Source organism: Sceloporus undulatus, chromosome 3, assembly GCF_019175285.1.
Source record: "Sceloporus undulatus isolate JIND9_A2432 ecotype Alabama chromosome 3, SceUnd_v1.1, whole genome shotgun sequence".
NCBI classification, from domain to species: domain Eukaryota; kingdom Metazoa; phylum Chordata; class Lepidosauria; order Squamata; family Phrynosomatidae; genus Sceloporus; species Sceloporus undulatus.
The window spans coordinates 102,501,751-102,523,175 of record NC_056524.1 but is presented as its reverse complement, the minus strand read 5'-3'; the positions used below and the strand labels follow the sequence as shown (position 1 = coordinate 102,523,175).

The 21,425-nt window shown below is 41.7% G+C and overlaps 1 protein-coding gene across 3 annotated transcripts; it reads left to right on the top strand.

Moving 5' to 3' along the window:
• Positions 1–1,856: 1,856 nt before the first annotated feature.
• Positions 1,857–20,892, top strand: MFSD9 (major facilitator superfamily domain containing 9). 3 transcript variants are annotated; one of them, XM_042459598.1, is made up of 6 exons: positions 1,857–2,147; positions 7,016–7,103; positions 8,784–8,827; positions 14,723–14,852; positions 16,526–16,681; positions 17,841–20,892. In XM_042459598.1, exons 1-6 carry the CDS (start codon positions 1,866–1,868, stop codon positions 18,623–18,625), a joined length of 1,485 nt encoding a protein of 494 aa, XP_042315532.1. In that variant the 5' UTR covers positions 1,857–1,865; the 3' UTR covers positions 18,626–20,892. The 3 variants fall into 3 exon arrangements, with proteins under 3 accessions (XP_042315532.1, XP_042315531.1, XP_042315534.1); XM_042459597.1 differs by having other exon boundaries at positions 1,861–2,147; positions 16,526–16,735; XM_042459600.1 differs by lacking the exon at positions 1,857–2,147 and adding an exon at positions 4,579–5,163 and having other exon boundaries at positions 16,526–16,735.
• The last annotated feature ends 533 nt before the right edge of the window (positions 20,893–21,425 follow it).

Sequence of the window (21,425 nt, the reverse complement as noted above, 5' to 3'; positions counted from 1 at the left end):
AACAGAGGGGGGAAATGGAGTGCAGCCCCCCATTCAAGACAATGGGGCTGGAATATAAGTGAAATTCTATTTTCACAAGGGGGTCTGGAACGGATCTCCTGTGAAAAAGGAGGAGTGGCTGAATATCTTTTATTTTTGGCTGTGGTCCTTTCAGAAAGATAGAAGTGTGTGCATCATAATCAAGTTATATAAAAAAGTGAAAAAATATTGGACGGAAAATCACATGCCAATGCAAAAAGTTTTAAAGACTAATATAAGTAAAGATCCTAAGATGTTTTTACTTAACATGATTGATGATTAAGATTTAGAAGGAAAATATGGTAAATTACTATTTTATATGATTTGTGCAGCTAGAACATTGTTGGCAACATGGTGTTGGAAAACAGAGGAAGTACCGGATATAGATTCTTGGATACTAAAAGTCTGTGACTATATGGAAATGGACAGAATGACCAATTATATAAAAAAGAAATCAACAAAAGAAATTGAACATGATTGGAAACCATTGGATAGATTATGTAAAAGAAAAAGGAACACATGCTGGTATTATTTTTTGAATAGATTCTGTATAAATATACAATCTACTTAAAATCTTTAAAAGATGTTTTATTAAGTAATTGGAAAAAGACTTGTCATGCTAAGAAAAGACATTAACTCAAAATATGGTTATTTTTAATGTATCGGATTTATACATGTAAGGTCAAATGGACAGTGGGAAGAGATAGTAAAAATGTACGAATGTCCAAAACACTGGATTGATAAGGATGAGAGAAAGTAATGATGATGTAAATATGTACAGCAAATAATGTCCAGTTATTATTCAGAAATTTAATAACATTATATATATTAATGTCTGATTAAAAATAATAATTGTAAGCTGCCCTGAGAGCCATTAGGGCTGAAGGGCGGGATATAAATACCTAAATAAATAAATAAATAATCAAGTTATGGATATGGACAATATGTTAATCTGACAGGGAAATACAAGGCAAGGTTAACTGAAATCAATCGTTTCCTTTGGTATTTAGGAAGAAAACAGACTTGTCAATAGCTAACTTCCTGAATGTCAGCCCTGCCATTTTGACTGTCCCCAATTGCTTCCTGTTCTTGTTGTGTGCCTTGAAATCGAATTTACAGCGACTCTGAGGAGAACCTATACTATCATGGGGTTTTCTTGGCAAGTTTCTTGGGGGGGACAACTGCCCTTGCCATCCTCTGAGGCTGAGAGAGTGTGGCCAAGATCAGCCAGTGGGTTCGATCCATGGCCATGCAGGGACTCCCCGTCCTCTGAGGCTGAGACAGTGTGCTTCTCCCCCAAGGTCACCCAAAGGGTTTCAACAGCCACCCTCTGAGGCTGAGACAGTGGGACCCCTGTCACCCAGTGGGTTTCCATAGCCAGGCTGGGACTCCTCGTCCTTTGAGGCTGAGAGAGTGTGACTCCCCCAGGTGGGTTTCCATGGCCGAGTGGGTACTTCCCATCCGAGACTAAGAGTTTCACTCCCCACCAAAGTGGGGTTTCGATAGCGGAAGGAGGATTCCCCAAGAGTGGCCAAGATCAGCCAGTGGGTTCCCATGGCCCTGCAGGCAGGGGCTCCCCGTCTCCTGAGGCTGAGAGAGTGTGACCTGGTGGGTTTCTATGGGCAAGATCCGAACCCCGCTCCCCAGAGTCTTAATCCAGTGCTGGAACCACTAGGCTCTCCCTCTGAGCCTCTGAAAGGCGGGCAAGGGAGGCTCGCCTTAGGAGGCCAGGGGAAGCAGAGGCGAGCGGGAGGAAGGAGGAGCCAAACAGCCTCGGCGTCCTCCTTTTCCTCCTGCTCCGCCGCGGCCGCCATTTTGAGCCCCGGCGAACTTTGACTTCCCTCACAATGCCCGCCAAGGCCTGCGCAGGCGCAGTGGCGGTGGCTCGGGCCTCCCCTGCGCTCTCTCTCTCTCTCGGAGGCTCCTCCTCTCGCGGCCCCGCCGCCGCCGCCGCCGCCCGCATGGAGAATGGCAGGCCCAGCGGGGAGCCGAGGAGGACGCCCCTGCCTCCCTCTTCAGCAGCAGCAGCAGCAGTAGTGCCGGGAAGGCCTCAGGCCCAGGAGGAGGCGGCGTCGGGGGCGTCGAGGGCGGGCCGCCTGGTGCTCTGCATGAACGCCGTGGGCTTCCTGGTGAGCAGCAGCAGCAGTCGGGCTCCCTCCGGGGGTCTCGGTCGGGGGGCGTCGGCGCAAATGGAGGGCCCTCCAGGGAAAAGGAGGACCCTCGGAAGCTAGTCAAGGCACTCCTCCCAGGGGCTTCTTCGTCATGCGCAGAATGGAGACAGCTGGAGGCCAGGGCCAAAGGAAAGCTCAAAACACTCCTAAGTACCCAAACCCCTGCTTCCATGTCCTGCTCAAAATGGAGGGCAGGACTCAAGGAAAGCTCAGGATACCGACAGAGATGTTTAAGCCATGCTTTAAACAAAAGCTAAAAGCACTCCTACAAATGAAAGTGAATCCATGCTGCAGAATGGAGGACAAAAAAATAATGGAGGACATAGCTCAAGGGAAACTAGAAACACTCCTAGGAATGTTAAACCCATGCTTCCTTGTCCTGCTCAAAATGGAGGGCCTTCGAGGAAAATGGAGGCCATGGCCAAAGGAAACCTCCAGACACTTGTGGAAATATGAAGTCCATGCTTCTTAGGCTCCGCAAGGAGGACATATGAAGAAAATATGGAGGACATGACCCAAGGAAAGTTAAAAACACTCCTACAGACATTAAATTCATGCTTAGTTGTGCTTCAAATGGAGGACATTCAAGAAAAATGGAGGCAACGACCCCAATAAAAGCTAAAAATATAAAATTAGTGTTTCTTAGTCATGGTCAACATGGAGGACATTCAAGGAAAATGGAGGACATGACCCCAAGACATGCATAGTCAAGTTCATAATGGAGGACCTTCAAGAAACTATGGAGGGCATGACTCAGTAAAAAAGGTAAAAACACTCATCAGTATTAAATTCATGCTGCTTTGTCATGCTTGAAATGGAGGACCTAAGGGAAATGGAGGATATGACCCCAAGGAAAGCTATAAAGACTCCTAGAAATATTAAATTCATACTTAGTCATGCTCAGGATGGAGGACATTCGAGAAAAATTGAGGACATGACCCAAGAAAAGCTGAAAACACTCCTAGAAATATTAAACCCATGCTGTTTAGTTGTGTTCAAAATGGAGGACCTTCAAGAAAATATGGAACGAAGAAAAGCTAAAAACACTTGTACAAGTATTAAATCCATGGTGCTTAGTTGTACTCAAAATGGAGGGCCTGTGAGAAAAATGGAGGACATGACCAAATGAATGATAAAGACCCTCCTTATAAATGTAAATTCATGCTTCTAGGTCTACTCAAAATGGAGGACATTTTGGAATTCCTCCTGGCCAGAAGGCTGAAACGGACCCCTGAGAGATTCTCAGCTAACCTCGGTTAAAGTCGTGTCAACCTGGATTATTTCTGCGGTGGGGATGCATTCTGACACCATTTGACTCGAGAGCAGTGTTTCTCAACTGGATTTTCTAAGGCAGCCTCATGAATGGAAGGCCATAGCAGAAGACTAGGGAGAGAGGGTCATGGAGGGAAGTGAGATGTAAAGAAAACGGAGAAGTAAAGAAAATGGAAAACAGAGAAGTGACCATGCTTCCCAATGGATGGATTGCCTCACAGACTCTGTGCCAATGTTGCTTCCGTTTCCTTATTCCTCCCACTTCTGCACTCCAGCACTGCGTGCACCAAGCTGTCCATATCTCTTTTATCACAGGCAAGGTGCGTGGCTGCAGCAGTGTCAGTGTGTGGGGTGCTGTTGCTTTGTGCAAGTATTACTGCAAAAGGTTGTATATCTTGCATTGCTGCATTCAAGAGTTCATTCGCGGTTGCTGTGTTCAGTTGCTTCTCGGAAAGATCTATTGGGATCAGACATAATTTTTCATTTGTCATTGTTCGGATTTTTCTAACGCTGTTTTATTTTTGAGAAGTGATCTTATGTCGCAGTTGCAAACATATGTAAAAGTAGTCTGCATCTGTTTTGAATTTCGTTTTTTGTTGTTGTTTTTAGATAGCCCATGGCTACCTCCACAAAAAATAAATGTCAACTACATATATATTTTTGGGTGGTTAGCACTGTTTCAATATTTTTATTATTATTAATATATTTTAAAACTAATAATTTTTTTAAAATAAATAAATAAATGTCAGCAATACTCAGTCAAGCATCTTGGCTATGGATTTATACAATCACCACAAGACAGCATGATACTTACATCTTCCATATTTATGACTACTCTTTCCGGTGAGAGTATGTGTCCATGTAAGCTGCAGAAGTATTTGGAAACATCACATAAAGACAAGAACAATAGACCACTGGAATGTTTTTGAGCATTGTGGGATACATTTGAAACTAGACCTACATTGAATCATAGAATCATAGAGTTGGAAGAGACCACAAGAGTCATCCAGTCCAACCCCCTGCCATGCAGGAACTCACAGTCAAATCATCCCCAGAAGCCATCAAGCCTCTGCTTAAAGACCTCCAAAGATGGAGACTCCACTACACTCCGAGGGATTGTGTTCCACTGTCCAACAGCCCTTACTCTCAGGAAGTTCCTCCTAATGTTGAGCTGGAATCTTTTTTCCTGTAGCTTGTAACCATTACTCCATGTTTTAGTCTGGAACAGCAGAAAACAAGCTTGCTCCATCCTCAGTGTGACACCCGCTCAAATACCTAAACAAGGCTATCACATCACCTCTGAAGAAAATGTTTGTTCAGAAACTGTTTTTATATGACAAAAGATTTAATTGCATCTTATGAAATCTCCAAACTGATAGCCAAAGAAGGAAAATGACACACTGTAGGGGAATCCTTTATTTTGCCAGCAGTGTCTGTTGTTTTTTCAACCAACATACTTGTGAAATTATAAAATGCATCCGTTTGAGCATGTCACCAGTGTTGACATGTATTGAAGAAATGGAAGAAGATGTGGAAAATCAACTAGTCCCACAGTTAAATGTTCAGAAGTTCAGAAGACTTCACACACTTACTATTGCATAAAAAAGTCTGTTGGCTGTCCAAAAGTAACTGCCTTTGTCATTTTGTTGCTTTGTGAGACTCATTTGTGACATTTTTCAGAGGCATGGAAGTGGAAGAAAAGGTTAGCACTAAATGTGATGTATTTTATTCATGTGTTGTCTTCAGAAAGCTCAGTTTTCTAAATAAACTTACAGGGCAGAAATTGTGACCTTTTTTCAAGCAAGGAGATTATTACAGGGTTTCTTGAAAAAATCACTCTGTATGCCACCAGTATTGGACATCAAGAATTTGCAGTTTTCCCCTTTGGCATCAGTTAGTGATGAATTGAAAGATGATGAAATAATTGTGTATGTGAACCATTTGAAGCAGTTTTGTAATGATACAGAAGCCTGTTTCCATGATCTGCTGGACACAGATACTTTGGCCTGGGTAGTTGATCCATTTGCTGTGAATGCTGCTGACCTTGATGTTTTTTGCAAGAAGCGCTCATAGAGATACATAGTGACATGGCAGCCAAAATAATACAAAGTCAAGAAAAACAACATTTTTAGATAAACATTACAATATTGTAAAGGTCCACAGCTTTGGGACACAGCAACATTGTTTTTCATGCCATTTCCTACTTCATATTTGGTAGAATTGGGTTTCAGTCGTGTGAATTATTTACTCAGCCTAACATGGAATCGCCTTAACATAATGGACAGAGGTGCTCTTCAGTTATCCCTCACAGAGATAAAACCAGATATAAAATAACTTGTTTCTGGTCACAGGTGTTGCATCGGTGGAGAAATGCTTAATGTGTAATTTTTTATGTAATAGGATTTTGTATAATTTATAAAGATTATAAATAAAACATGTTCTGTTTACAAATAAAACATTTAAATAGCTACCCTTCTACCAGTAGGATGGGGGTGGACACAGGAAGGAAACAAGGTCAGAAGGGGGCCACAGTTGGAAAAGGGTTAAGAAACACTGCTCTAGAGGTCTTGATGGGGAAGCAAAACAAAAAACAAAACAAATTCAATTAAATACAAAGACATCTCCCAAACCTTCTGAGGCCCAGATTTGGGAGGGGGGTAAATGAAGGTGGTAATAATTTGGGTACAATTCAGGGATGGGGTTCTCTTTCCTTATTATTCCAAGATGAGAGCCACCTTCTCAAATCAGCTCATGTGTGCGTGTGTGTGTGTGCAATAACTAAATGGTACCTCCAGGTTTAAAAGTAGTACACATCAGATTAAAATGCATGTTCTGCATTACAAGCATCCTACTTGAATCAGACTGCTGAATGTGATGTTTGCTAAAACCACAAAGCACAACCACAAGAAGTGAAGTCTAATCATGCCTCCCACTATCTATCCTTCAGTTAATTTCCCCCAATTAATTTACCGTCCAAATTTCCAGTAATTTTTTCCTTCGGTTAACTTGATTTACCATATCCACTTCCCACCAATTCCCATCTCCAAAAATATGTTCTTCCTATCTTAGTATTTTATTGCCAATATTTATTCAAAGGAGGCTTGCCATTGCTTTCCTGTTAGGCTGAGAGTGTGTGAAGAGAACTGAAGTGGAAAAAACATAGTCAATAGTTTAAAAAATAGGTTTGCACAAAGGGGTTGGGGGAAGTCAACACACAACAAACATTCCAGGGATGCTGCTTATTAATCCTTTAACACAATTATGTGTGAAGCAAGAATATGAGAGGACCCCCCCCCCCTTTCCAGTTTATGCCATTGAGATATGGAAATACTGCTAAAGCTAGATAGACTTGATGACTCAGCATTCAAGTATACCTTTGTTAACATAAACTGCTGTGAAAAACCTGGAGACCAGGGTTTGATTCCCAGTTCAGGACATTTCTGATTTTTGGACTGCAACATTGGGGTTGGTAGGAGGAATCCCTTTTCCAAGATCTATTTAAAATGCCATTGTTCTGTGTCTAACTAACTGCAATTTTGTGTTGTCTCTTCCAGGATTTCTTTGGCGTCAGTATGATTGTCCCATTATTAAGCCTTCATGTCAAGTCTTTAGGAGTGAGCCCAACAGTTGCAGGAGCGGTAGGTGAGCATATCAGCCTTCTTTTTAAGCAAATGGTGGGCAGTGACTTTTTTTGTCAGAAAAAGACTCTGGCCAAGACCATTCAGCTTTGCACTTAAGCACTAACCTGTCAGCCTCTGTAAAGCAGTGAGAGGCTTGGTGGAGGAAGGATAGAATTCTTGTCCTTCCCCTGAGTCCAGAACAGAACCAAGAAGGCAGATAGAAGTGGAAAGCGCACTGCTCTCTGCCACCATAGAAATGCAGTGATCTGTTGCGACACGGATGGATCTCTTCATCCCATCAAAATATTCTAAACCTTCTTTGCAAATTGGTAGGGTTTCTGGGTTTACAGTGATAAATTTGATAGTTGCAAATTAAAAAAAAAGATTTTGCTGATTCATCTCTTCACCATTTGCGTATACCAGTAGTTAAATTTCATAGCTTTGCATTCCTAAAGTTCTAACAAGTTGGGAATTCTGCAGTGCATTTTCCTTTCCTTCCTTCTGCTGATTTAAATAAGTGGACAAAAGAGCCAGAAAAGGAGGCAGAGAAGTGATGGGCTGAGAGATGACCCTAGGTTCAAGCCTCCAGGAACAGAAGCTCAACGTTCAGTCAGGTGGCAAGTCCTTTGTAATTTCCAGCCTCTCTAGGCTAGGATAGTTTGTATATGACATAATTTCTTCTGGCTTACTGTTGGCTCAGCTTGTTGCCCTTGAACATCTTTGGTCATTAAGATTGTGCTCATAGAAGGGTCACTTATGTGGAGCTGCCTTGATCTAAAGCTGATTAGCAACAGGACAGCTTGTTCCAAGTGAATTTGTCCACTGAGGAATCCCATCGAACCTCAAGTATTACAGAAATAGCCAGGTTTCTGGCTTCTGTCAGTAAATTATTGCAAAGCTTGAAAATGTTTTGGGAAAATGACTGTGAATTTTAACAAGCAAATTTAATGTTACTTGTTTAAAAAGTAATTATTTAGAAGATACCAGTAATATTAATCATTTGATGTGTTATTAAATAATTACTTTTATTTTGTATTTACTTTTAAAAGCCTGTCCAAGATAAGAATTTGAAGTAACAAGTAAATGTTGATCATTACAATCAAATACACACTCAAACTAACAATGAGAGTAATGTAATAGTTCTGTATAGGTAATGTTGTCCTCTCATTAGCCCCAAAAGTAACATATTACATGAACTAACAATACTGTTTGTAACATGCTACTTTGAAGTTTGGAATTGTTTGCACCATTTTCCCTATCTCTTCCATAAGTTCTTGCTAAATAGTAGGTTTGTCACTTGTTATTCAGTTTTAGGGACTTGATCTGGACAGATGTGTTTGTTAACCAAAGACTACAGTCAGAATTGAAGTCAGAGAATATTTGCTTTGCCATTGTTGAAAATATAGTGAGCTCTTAGTATCCTCTAGAGTTTGGTTCCAACCCCCCACCCACCCCCCACCCCAGTGCATACCAAAATCCATGGATTCCCAAGTCCCATTAAATACAATGGCATAGTAAAATGGCGTCCCTTAAATAAAATGACATAATCAAGGATTGCTTTTTGGGATTTATATTTTTTGGAATATTTTCAATCTATGTATGCTTGAATCTGTGGATAAAGAATCCGTGGATACAGAGGGCCAACTGTACAGAAAAAAAAAGATAATTAATAATTGATTTTTAATACTTTCCTTGCTTGTAGGATCTTTATATGGAATACTGCAGCTGTTTTCCAGCACATTAGTGGTAAGTGTGTGTCCCCAGATTTTAAACTATTGATGAGTATTTATTGTGAAAATATGGAGGAGACGGATTATCTAGACCCATTTCAAACCGGCTTTCGGGCGGGCTATGGAGTTGAGACTGCCATGGTCGCCTTAGTTGATGATCTCCGTCTGGGCATGGACAGGGGGAGCGTGTCCCTGTTAGTGCTCTTGGACATCTCAGCGGCCTTCGATACCATCGACCATGGTATCCTTCTGGGACGCCTGAGGTAGTTAGGTATAGGGGGCTCTGCTTTGCAGTGGTTCCGTTCCTACCTCTCGGGCAGATCCCAGATGGTGGAGCTGGGGGACTGTCACTCCGATAGGAGGGCCCTGACATCTGGGGTCCCTCAGGGAGCGATTTTGTCCCCTATGCTATTTAACATTTACATGAAGCCGCTGGGAGAGATCATCTGGAGACACGGGGTGCGGTGTTATCAGTACGCTGATGACACCCAAATAGTTTTCTCTGTGTCTCCAACTGATGTAGTAACTAAGGATGGCGCCTCTCCTCTAAATGCCTGCTTGGAGTCGGTAATGGGCTGGATGAGGGAAAACAGACTCAGCCTGAATCCAGAGAAAACGGAAGTACTGGTGATTGGCTCTCCTGGCCCGGGTAAGGAAATTTTTCCACCTGTCCTAAATGGGGTCACGCTCCCTGTGAAGGACTCTGTTCGCAGTTTGGGGGTGCTTCTGGACTCGTCGCTTCACCTTACTGCTCAGGTGGATGTGACGGTCAGGAGCACCTGTTATCAGCTTCGGCTGATACGCCAACTGCGACCCTTCCTTGGCCGGGGGGACCTTGAAACGGTTGTACATGCTCTGGTAACCTCTCGATTAGATTTCTGTAATGCACTCTACATGGGGTAACCCTTGTACCAAACCCGGAAGCTTCAGTTAGTGCAGAATATGGCTGCTAGGCTGGTTACTGGATGTTCCAGGGCCAGCCATATAACGCCAATCTTGAAAGATCTTCATTGGCTGCCTATTTGCTTCCGGGCCAAATACAAGGTGTTGGTTATTACCTATAAAGCCCTAAATGGCTTGGGCCCAGGGTACTTGGAGGACCGCCTCTCCCCATATAATCCGCCCCGCACACTCAGATCGGGTAAGAGACATCTATTAAGAGTTCCAGATGCTCGTTATGTATCAACTCAGAGGGCTTTTTCTATTTCAGCCCCACAGCTCTGGAACTCCCTCCCCAATGAGCTCCGTACTTCCTCCTCCCTTGATATTTTTAAGAAGGATCTAAAGACCTTCTTGTTCCGCCAGGCTTTTCCCCCATGAGCCTTATCTGTCATTCTTTCCCTTGGCAGTGTTATGTTGTATTCCATTCTACACAGCCATTTGTATGGGGAGCTGTTTGGTTGTCTATTGTTGTTATTGTTAATTATTGTTATTTGCTGGGGGTACTGGGGTTTGTGATGTTTTTAACTGTTTTTAATCTCTTGCTGTGCACTGCTGTGATCCTTGGAATAGCAGTATATAAATAAAATTTTTATTTATTATTATTATTATAATCAAATCTTCTCTGTGCAAGCTTTCAAACCATTTATTTTTTTAACTTGACCTAATAAATGTGGAGTTAAGAATTTGCCTCAACAAAGTTATTGCTGCATTTTTATGTCTTGAGGCATAACAAATTATCATTATTCATTTTTATATCCTTGGAAGGTAGTTCAGTAGCCTAAAGTGTTGTATTTAAATATTGGAATTCCAGGTTCACATTCTTGTTCACCTTTTCAGAATTTTGAGTAGCTCTAAACAAATAATCTTTCCGCAGAAGTAATGTATAGGTAATATAAAAACATGCTGATTGAATAGATAGTGTAGTTTGGTAGTGGAAGGTACAAAGAAAAGGCTGATATCTAACGATCTAGGCTAGAGTGGGCAAAGTGTGGCCCATGGACCACAGGTAGTCTCCCAGACCCCTTCAGGTTTCAAAAGTAAATAAATATGTACAGTTTTCCCTCCACATTTGCGGGGGTTAGGGGAACAAGACCCCTGTGAATCTGGAAAACCTGCCAATAACGCCCCCCCCACTCAGAAGCTGTTAAAGGGAGGGTGGGTAGAAGAGCTGGAGCATGTACTCCCCCCCATCCCTTTAACTGGCTCCCTGCCCCTTTCCAAACCAGATTGCTACCTTCCCTAGGGAGCAGTTGGGAAGGGAAAGGCTGGAGGAGTCTCCAGCCTCCAGAGCCTCCAGCCTCACAAGAAACCTTCTCTCCCTGATTGCTCCCTAGACAGCCTAGGGAGCTATTGGGGAGGGAAAGGCAGGAGGAGCCTTCAGCCCCCCAAGACCCCTTTCCACCCCGATCACTTTCTGGGCTGCCCAGGGAGCGGTCAGGGAGGGGAGGGATCTTCTGGGGCTGGACGCTGAACGTTGCAAATAATCGAAACCGCGAATCTCAAAGTCACAAATATGGAGGGTAGGTAAATTGTATATACAGTCATCCCTTCCCTTATGCAGGAGATCCGTTCCAGACCCCACCCCACCCGCGTAAGGGAAATTCCACATATGCTTGAGTCCCATTTAAACTAATGGGGCTTGTACCCGTGGCGATGCACTAGCGGCGCACGCCATTTGTTCTTCCAGCACGTGCTCCTTCTGGCGCAGCTTTCAGCGTATGCTGAAAAGTACAGTGGACCCTTGTTATATGCTGGGGTTTGGTTCCAAGATCCCCCGTGTATAACAAGTGGCCCAAAATGCACTCTAGAATCCCAGGAATTATTATTTATTTTGCCAGGAGTGGGTATAGTCAGAAGTTTGGCTATGGTCTCCTTGGGAGCTAATGAGACCCCTACCCTCTGCTTGTCCAATTCTGATTTAGGCAAACTCAAGGAAATTTCTGTTGCTACCATTACACCAGTTGTTTTTGGTATCCACCTCCACTTTCAAAAGCAAGTTCCTTTACCTTTTGGTTGCAAAAGGCCAGAATGCTCTGCTCAAACCCTCTTTGGCTTTTATGACATCATTGACATGGCCACACATCCTGATGTCTGGTCCCTGGGTAGAGTGCCATCAAAAGCTTCTTTGCTGGGGAGTTATTTTTTGCTTCCCATTTGCTGTCCCCACATGGAAAGGGGAAGGGGGAGCAAAGTGTACTAGGCCAACCATTCTGGTAGCTAGCTGAGTCCCAACTTCAGTCAGATTCTTCAAGTATTGGCCAGATGTGTGGTCAGCTGTGTGTGCCACTCAATGCCCCAACCTGCGCCAAGTGTGCTATTTTCCCAACATAAGAAAGCAGAGGAGGCGCAAAATGCACTCTTCACGGGTGCTTCTAGGAGCCAGTTACTCCCAGTCCCTGCTGTCAGTGGGTTCCTGGAAACACCAGTTGGGTGTACCCAACTTAACATACCAGTTGTCATCCCCACTGGGACAAAAGGAAACCCTGGTGTTATCTCTAAGCTGGGATCAAAGATAAGAGTGGAGATTCCTCTTCCTTAAAGCCTGTCAGGCACCAAACTGTACAGGCCAAATTGGGAATTTCTGTGAACTGAAAACATATTCAGGGGTAGCAATATCGGCCATGTAGCAAAATACTACAAAATCCAAAAGAGCAATACCTTTTGAGACTCTACTGATATGCCAGCTGGACGCTTTCCTGGAAGTTAGGGACCTTGAAACTATGGTGCGCTGGTAACCTCTTGTCTCAGTTTCTGTAATGCACTCTACATGGGGCTACCCTTGTGCTTGTTTCTGAAACTCCAATTAGTACAGAACACGGCAGCCAGGCTGGTCTCAGGTACAACTAGAAGAGACCATATAACACCAATTCTGAGATCACTTCACTGGCTGCCTATCAGTTTCTGGGGCCAGTACAAGGTGTTGGTTATCACTTTTAAAGCCCTAAATGGCTTGGGTCCAACCTATCTTCAGGACTGCCTCCTTCCATATAATCCACCCCACACACTTGGGTCCTCTGGGAGGAATTTGCTGCAACCTGTAAAAACAAGGTTGTCTGCTACCACCCAGAGGACCTTTTTGGCAACTGCTCCCAGATTATGGGATGGCCTGTCGGATGAGATCCGTCACATTACCACCTTAAACAGCTTTTAAAAAGTTGTTAAGATGGATTTCTTCTGGTAGGCCTAAACTGTTATGCCCTGACTTTTGCTGCAGTTATTGTTTGTTTCTTTGTCTATTATTTTATACTATGTTTTAAATTATACTTTATATAATTGTATTTTAGGGGTGGAGGTGGGATCTTGGGATATGGGAATGTATATTTTAATGTTGTAAGCCTCCCCAGTTGTGTTACACAGAGGGGCTGGATAAAAATAAATTTTATTGTTATTGTTATTAATAGTGGCTTTATAAAGGAGAAGAAAAGTGATGATGTTAGAGTCACAGGCCTGCATTTTGTCTCAGATGTTACTTCTGCTGTCATTTACGATGGTCTAGAGAAGGATCTTAATGCAGGCAGAGAATACTCCTCTTGGCCATGTGGGGACTGGGACAAAGGGTAATAAAAGACAATAAAATTTCAGCTCTATTAGCAATAGAAAAGTAACTTCCCTTGAGAGCCTCTGCACAGAGTAATTAGACCATTACTGCTGATTTCTTACACACTTTAGATTAAGAACTATGGAATCAATCTGTTCATGTTAGGGAGCTAGATTTATTTCTCTGTTGCTGCTACTATTAACAGTTAAAGGATGTTGTTATCTTATACATTAGGCTGCCACTTAAGGCATTGGCTTTGAAGATTTTGTCTTCCAAGTAGTAGTAGGAAACATATTGAGCACTTTTCCTCCACAGACATAGCTTACAACCAATATACCTTCCATAGCTCCAATATTATTATCTTTCTGTCTACACTAGCAAATCACTTGTCCAGCCAGATAACCAAACTATTTTCACTGTTCTAGCCACACCCATAGTTGCCCCTTCTGTTCCTATCAATTTTGTTGTTTTAGTGTGTGTGTCTGTGTGTGTAAGCCACCTTGGGTCCCAACTTGGGAGAAAGGTGGGATAAAAATTAAATAAATAAAAAAATAAAATGCCATTATCTATACCAGGGGTAGGCAACCTGCGGCCCACGGGCCGGATGCGGCCCAGCGAGGCCTTGGGACCAGCCCCAGCCCAGTCCTGCCGCCGATTGCCGCCAGGGCCTTTGGCCTCTCGCGCGCAGGGGCAAAGGGGGCAATTGTCTATAGACACCTCAGAAACATGCATTTATATTAACATTTTTTTAAAAGTCAGCAATTTTTTTTGCGTGTCCTCCACTTTTTTTAAAAAAGTGTCCACCATTTGAAAATGTTGTCCTACATTTGTCCCGGTTTATTTCTTTATTTAATTTTTTAAAATTATTTAATTATTTATTTTTTGGCTTTGGCCCCCCAGTTGTCTGAGAGACAGCAACCCGGCCCCTGGCTCAAAAAGGTTGCCTACCCCTGATCTATACTGTTCAACATCTTCCCTGTATAGTTTCTTGTCAAACCTTTCTCCTATCTTGTCATACACACCTTGTCTTTATTAGCCTGCAGTTTACAAAAAGGTCAGAAAGAAGATGTAATTGTGATTTTATCTGTAATAGAAGAATAATCAGCAGTATGAAATTATTCATGTGTTGAAGGTGTATGAAATTATCACGACCTACAAATATTGATGAAAAAGATTGAAAAAATATTTTTCAGTTTTTGTATATTCCTGAGAAATGTAATGAAAATAAATAAGGAGTTGAATCCACACTTGATAAGTGTAGCATATGCCCACTGAAATCAACAGGACCCTTGTCATGACTTAACATACGTCCCATTGATTTCAGTGGGTTTATATTCAAGGCATAAGTGGAGTCAAACCATTACATGTTTATATTGATTTATAACCTGCTTATGCAGATTTACTGAAAGCATTCCTTTGTGTATTCTACAGGGATCTTGGAGTGATGTAGTAGGAAGACCATATTGCCTTCTTGTGTGCATTCTCTTCAGTGCATTGGGTTATTTTGTGCTTAGTATGTCCACTAATATTTTCTTATTTGCGCTTGCTCGCATCTTTGTTGGTAAGTAGTTACATGTCTATTTAAACCCAAATTAAATTAATAATTAATTTGATATTAGGAGTTATAAATCAGTTTGTTCATTTAGTTCAGAGGAACAAAAATTCTGAACAATCAAGTGTATTATGCATGATCCAGCTAAAGTTAAGCATGTTTAATGCCAATTTTTTCCAGTAGGAAACTTAACATATATTTCTACTATGCAGTTAACTCTTAAGTTAAATTGTGCCTGTCCTCCATATTAGTGGTGGAAACATTTTGAAAACAAAATGGAATTTGGAAGAGTTAGTTTTTCAGATTGCATGCTTAGAATCCCCCTGCCAACATGGCAAAGGGGTTATTATATTGCTTTATTGCTTGTGACTAAAGGCCATTGAGAGGCTATTACATCATCATCATTATCTGAACAGAACACACACACACACACACTATATAGCTGTACAATATAGAATTATTTACAAATGTTGGTTTCTGCTGTACTCAAAACACAGGTCATCCAGGGGACTTTGGAACAACCCCAAATATTAGCGAGATAGAACAGTTTAGAATATGAAATCTGTCTGATGGGTTCACAGAACTCTCTCAAATCTTGCTGCAAAGACAAAGCAGCCTACATTATAAGAGACCTTACTGTCATCATCATCCTAAGCTACCTACCAGTACTGTCAAATAGAAAGACAAAAACCTCTCTTGAGGGCAATTATACAGTGCACAATAAAAGAGATTGTGAGGGAGAACCTTAATATTGCCAGTTGCACCTATACATTCCCTTTGGACCATAGGGATTTTCAGATATCTGCCAGTCAGTACTGTTGTTGGCATTGCCTGAGCCGCAATCTGGTAGATGCTTCCCCTACTTTCTATGACTACAATTGTGTGGATATTCCGTTGGGGGGATTATTATGAAATGGGGAGGTTTCCAAAGATCATATTACATAATTTTTCTAAAGATTGCATATAGCATTTTTAACCCCTCATTTTTCTTCAGGACAATGTTTCTCTAAGACCACAGATATTCCCCAGCCTCTTTTTATGACTGTCAGCTATTTCTGAATCCCTTGGACCACCTTTTTTCAGCACATAAAAAGGAGGGAGCATTGCCTTTCCTGGAAACATTTAGGTGACAGAGGCCTGAAGCAGACCAGCCAAATAAAGCAGCTTCCGGCTGCTTCAGGAGCATAGTGTTTATATGACACATGCCCCCAAAGCCGCCAGAAACTGCTCTGAGGCCAGCTAATGGGACCTGAGCCTACCAGAAAAAGGAGAGGTGAAAAGCTGCTCCTGCTGGTGGGCTATTCAGGACCGTGGTAGCAGCTGGCTTCGAGACTGCAGCATCTGGTTGCTGAGGTCCCAGAGTGATTGGGGCGGGAGTGGCCTCTGGCCATTCCTTTTCCCCTGTATGCTTGACACCATGGTTTGCCTTTCAAAGAACTTGCATGAGCTTCAGCCCGCCCCCCCCCCCCCCAAACACACTGTTTTCAAAACCAGCAGTGAATGTCCAGACTCCAAGTGTTTCCCCTGACAGAGGATCAGCCTAGCCTCCCACGGAATAGAGTTGCAGAGGGTAAGAGCAGTCACTGAGAAGTCTCTCTTCTTGTGTCCCTGAAGATCTTATTGTTCTGGCAGGTTCATATGGGGAAATACAGTCTTTCAACTACCTTTCTTTTAATTTGTAGGTATTTTCAAGCACACACATTCAATTTCAAAAGTTCTCATCTCTGATCTGGTTCCTGAGAAGGAGCGCCTCTTAGTAATTGGACATTTCAACGCAGCCTCTAGTTTTGGTTTCATCTTGGGACCTGCTGTTGGAGGCTACCTGACAGAGCTAGAGGGTGGGTTTTATCTGACAGCATTCATCTGTGCTTCTATCTTCATCTTAAATGCTGGTACGTTCTTGGGTGTTTTGTTCTTTTGAAGTTTTAAAAAACTATTTATTACTTAATAATCTTCATAAGGCTTCTATGTGTGTGGAAACAGCATACAATTATTTACACAATTACCCTGGACCAAGATGGGCAAAGTGGGCAACCCTCTTTGAGGATGTTTATGTATCTTCTATTTTTATAGCCTGAAAAAAATTCAAAGAAGCCATACATATGAGTACTGCTGAGAACAACAGAGAGAAAATGTAGGCTTGGGAAGCTTAGGGAAGAAATGGTTAAGAGGTGACATGATAGCCATGTTTAACTATTTGAAGGGATGTAATTTTGAAGATGGAGTAAGTTTGTTTCCTGTTGCTCTAGAGATTAGACCATGGAGCAATGGATTCAAACTACAGAAAAAAAGATTCCACCAAAACAGTAAGAAGAACTTCCTGACAGTAAAAGCTGTTTGACGGTGGAGCCCACTCCTTTGGAGAGTAGTGAACTCTCCTTTGGAGATTCTTAAACAGGCTGGATGGCCATCTGTCATGGGTGGTTTGTTTGTGAGTTCTTGCATGATAGGGGATTGGGCTGGATGGCCCTTGGGATCTCTTCCAGCTCTATGATTCTATAACTATAATATTAATTGGAAGATTTCTAATGAGGTGTTAGGGAGAGCCTTTTTGTTCTGCTGCTGTTAGATGATTAGAAATTAACAGCCTTACTGCTCTCTGTAAATCATCCTGTAGGTTTGGATCTCCCTCTACCTAACCCTACCCCACTAGCTTTCAATTTTGGATTACATTCTTTTTATTATTCCTTCATTCCATTTTGTATTTACATCATCTTTTTTTCCTCCTTTTGATTCATAAATGATGGCTGTAATTTCTCTCATTGTATTATAAACTGGTAGTTAGAGTCATGTGATTGTACCTTCTTGAATAAAAATTACTCTTCCTCTCTTGAGATAGGTACAGTTCAGTTCAAAGGACCACCTTTGCAATAATTCACGTTTACAGATTGTACATGGCCTACATGGGGTGGGTTTCTTCTAGTGTACCTCCTGTAAACATCTGATCATTTCCAGAAATGGTCAGATTCACTCTATAACTGTTCATTTCCTTTCCAGGTGTTTTCTGGATGCTGCTACAACATGAAAAAAACACCCATGGTAATGAATGGATCACTGTTAACAAGGCAAGAGACATTCTCTCAACAGAGGTCAAACAAAGCCGTCAGCTTCAGTCTCTATCTCATGTTAAGTACAGTGCTCCAGCTGAATCCTCTTGGACACAAGTTGTATCTGTGCTCAAGAGACTTGGCAGCATTGCAAGGTCCGATCTGTGGGATGTTTTTTTGGTACGGCTGCTGATGTCTGTTGCAGTAATGTTGTATCATAGTAATTTTGTCTTGGCACTTGAAGAGAGGTTTGGGTTGAAGCCTAAACTCACTGGCTACCTCATAAGCTATAGCAGCACACTTGGAGTGGCTGCTGGCTTTCTGCTTGGACCAATCACAAAACTGTATCAGCAGAATACCTATGCCATCTTGCTACGGTCTACTGTTCTCACATGTGTGCTCATGCTGCTATATTCTTTATCAGAAAATGTATGGACAGTGGTCGTATCGTCAACATTTTTAGCTTTTTCAACCACTGTAGGACGCTCTTGTGTTACTGACCTTGAATTGACGTTGGGGGGTAATGAGGCCAGTGGTATGCTCATTGGCATTGGTCAGTCTGTCTCAGCCGTGGGCCGTATAGTTTCCCCTCTTCTCTCAGGAATTGCCCAGGAATTCAGCCCATGTGGCCCCTCCTTTCTTGGTGGTCTTTTGGGATTTGCAGCTGTTCTCATCATGATCTTGAATAAATCACGATATTCTGGCAGCAGGAGCACAAAACTGAAAAGCACATAGTGAACACTTTGTAACACTCTTACATAAATCAAAAGAAAATGGCAGAGAAATAAAGATGTTTTATCAAAGATTGTAAGTGTTCGAAAGGCTGTGTTGCATTTATAGAATGCTTTGAAAAGGGCCATTGCAGAAACAAGGAAGAAGCTGTGTGGCTCTCCTGGATTTATTTATTTTTTTTATCCAACCTGTCAACTAAACAGTCATGATCTGAGATAGCCAACGGGACAGAAGTTGGATGGATAAAGAATACCCCTGGCTGTAGCACAAAGGGAAGGTTATCGAACACAATCATAGCATTAATGATTTTAAATTATGCAAAAATCCTTTTTTTAAAAAAAAACCTGCCAAGACTATGACAACCTGTGTAGTGATCCAGCTTGATCTCAAAATGTATGGCATCCTTCCATGAAAAAGGATCTCATTTTGTTGCTGGAAAGGCTGTCCCACAGGGCTGCACTCCCTGCACATATGTGCAGCTCCAAAAGTTGGTAAATTATTTTTATGTCATTTATAAAATGGTGTTTGCTATCACTCTTGCCTTAAAACAGTAGCACTATATACTGTATTATAGATGAAGGTATCTCCTTATGTACTGTAGTCTAGATTCTTGCTGTTAAAGAGCACTATTGTTTCACAGGGTCCAGCCAAACTGGAATTTGCAAAGCAAAGAAACAAGCAGGAAGACAGTTCTTCATTGTGGTTTCAAAGGAGCTGCCCACTTTCTGTCATTACTCCTCAATGAAGTCTTGGTCAAGATGTGCTTTTTCCTGTTCTGTCTCTATTCACAAGTCTCTCTTGTGCTTGCAGTGCCGGACAACTGCCTTCTACAATGGGTGAAGCTTGTGAGGTTTGCAGTTCTCTCCCTCTGAATGCCAATACACATTGCTGAGAGTTCAGTTTGCTTGGAAGGTTGCCCAGTTTGAGAGTATGGAGAAATGATCTGGATTGAGGATTCCTCTTTTATTTTAAAGTCAAAAGGATGAGTTTTGTACACAGAAGCATGAGTTTTGCATAACATCAATGTACTGAACCTGAAAATAGAACTGCTGCATATAAGGTTGAGAGCAACAAACATTCACTAGTACTGCACCATTCTGAATTAAAAATGAGTTGAGCTCTCTTCAAAAGTTAGCACATAGGTTGGTCACAGTTTTCTTCACTACCCCTCACTCATACCAAGGACCAGCTATTTGAAACAGAAACTTTGTTAAAAATCAAAGCGATTTGAAATCAAATGTGGACTCCTGTCTAAATAAAGTGTTAGTATAGACCTTCACAGCTTGTACTCGAGCACAATGAAGCATCTTTACATTTGAACCTTCAGTGCACATGTATGCGTTTGTAGTCATTGCAAGTCTGAGGCATACAGCAAAAACATGAACCTTTGATGCGCTGTGCTCAGTGGATGAGTCATGAGTTCTACAGGCTTGCTTTAGGAAATAACTAAATAGAAAAGTATCAGTCTGCAAAGAGAATGTTACATTCGAGTAGAGTCTTATCAAGCAGAAATAAGTGATTTCAGGAAACCTGAAACCTGGCGGTCTCCTGTACCGTAAGAATAAGGGGATGAGGATGTTCAACATTTTCCTTGCCCACTGCCCCAAACTGCATCACTTCCTCTCTTCTCCATCCTCCATGATATTTTGGCTACATGTTTTGCCAATGAACTGAAGATGAGAACTCCACAGTGGCTGTGGGTAGAGTTGGTTTGAAGAATGGTACATTGGATAATAGTTTCCAAGGGTGATTTGGAAACTATCATTCCATGTACCATTCTTCAAACCAACTCTTGTCAAGCATTTGCTTTCAGCAAATAAGTCATCTCTTCCATTTGAAATGGTCAGGATCAGGGTGTTAAGTAGGTGCTTCTGAGCCATTTGCTCAGAAATATGTCAGGTACATGAGACTTATTTCCAGGAAAGTGAGCATACAGTGGCAAACTAAAGCCAAATAGGGCACTTACCTGCCGACAACCCCAAATTGTATTTTCTTTGGGAACTACAACATTTCTTTTGAAACCTGGCACAGAACACTTAATCAGATTATTTATATTATGTACAGTAATTGACTAAAGATCCAGAAACTGTTTTGGTTTGTTTGGGAGAAGAAAAGCTATGAAAATGTGGTCTTGTGGATGTGTTGTATTTTGTTTTAAGGCACTTTTGCAATACTTGTTTCAAGGTTGTCTGAATTTTTATCTACAATGTAACTGTTCCTAAAATTGCACTATAATGTTGATAAAGGGAAATAAAAGGGAAATTAATACTTTTCTGCTTGCTTTCATAATTGTCATTTGCTTAATCATTGTTCCAGTTAGAGTACATATACACATGGTGTTCCAAAATATTTTTCACACTTAAAATAGAAAAGCATATTGTGGTAGAAATAAGCAAGAGACCATTGTGGTGTCTTGAATGAACATTTAATGCACCACAGGATTTTTCATAGATCGGGAAAGCTGATGTTCAGATTGATCAAGTTTATATAAAAGATACATCCCATTTCCTATAGATTCCATTGGTCATTAAACAGGATTATGGCACTGCACCAAAGCTGGTTTCTGCAGTATCCAAAAAACAAACAAACAGAAGATGGTATATTTATGACATGACAAGCCAGGGAGCCACAGAAACTGGCTTGTTGTGAAGGGGTGGCACTGGTGTACAGTACTCAGTAGCCCTCACTTGCAGAAGGAGCACCTAAACAAACCATAAAATTTTGCTCTGGTTGGTTTATTGTTTCATGTGGGCAGCTTGCCTTCTCTAGTTGCTTCTCTTCCTACAAATCAACTCAGGATTCC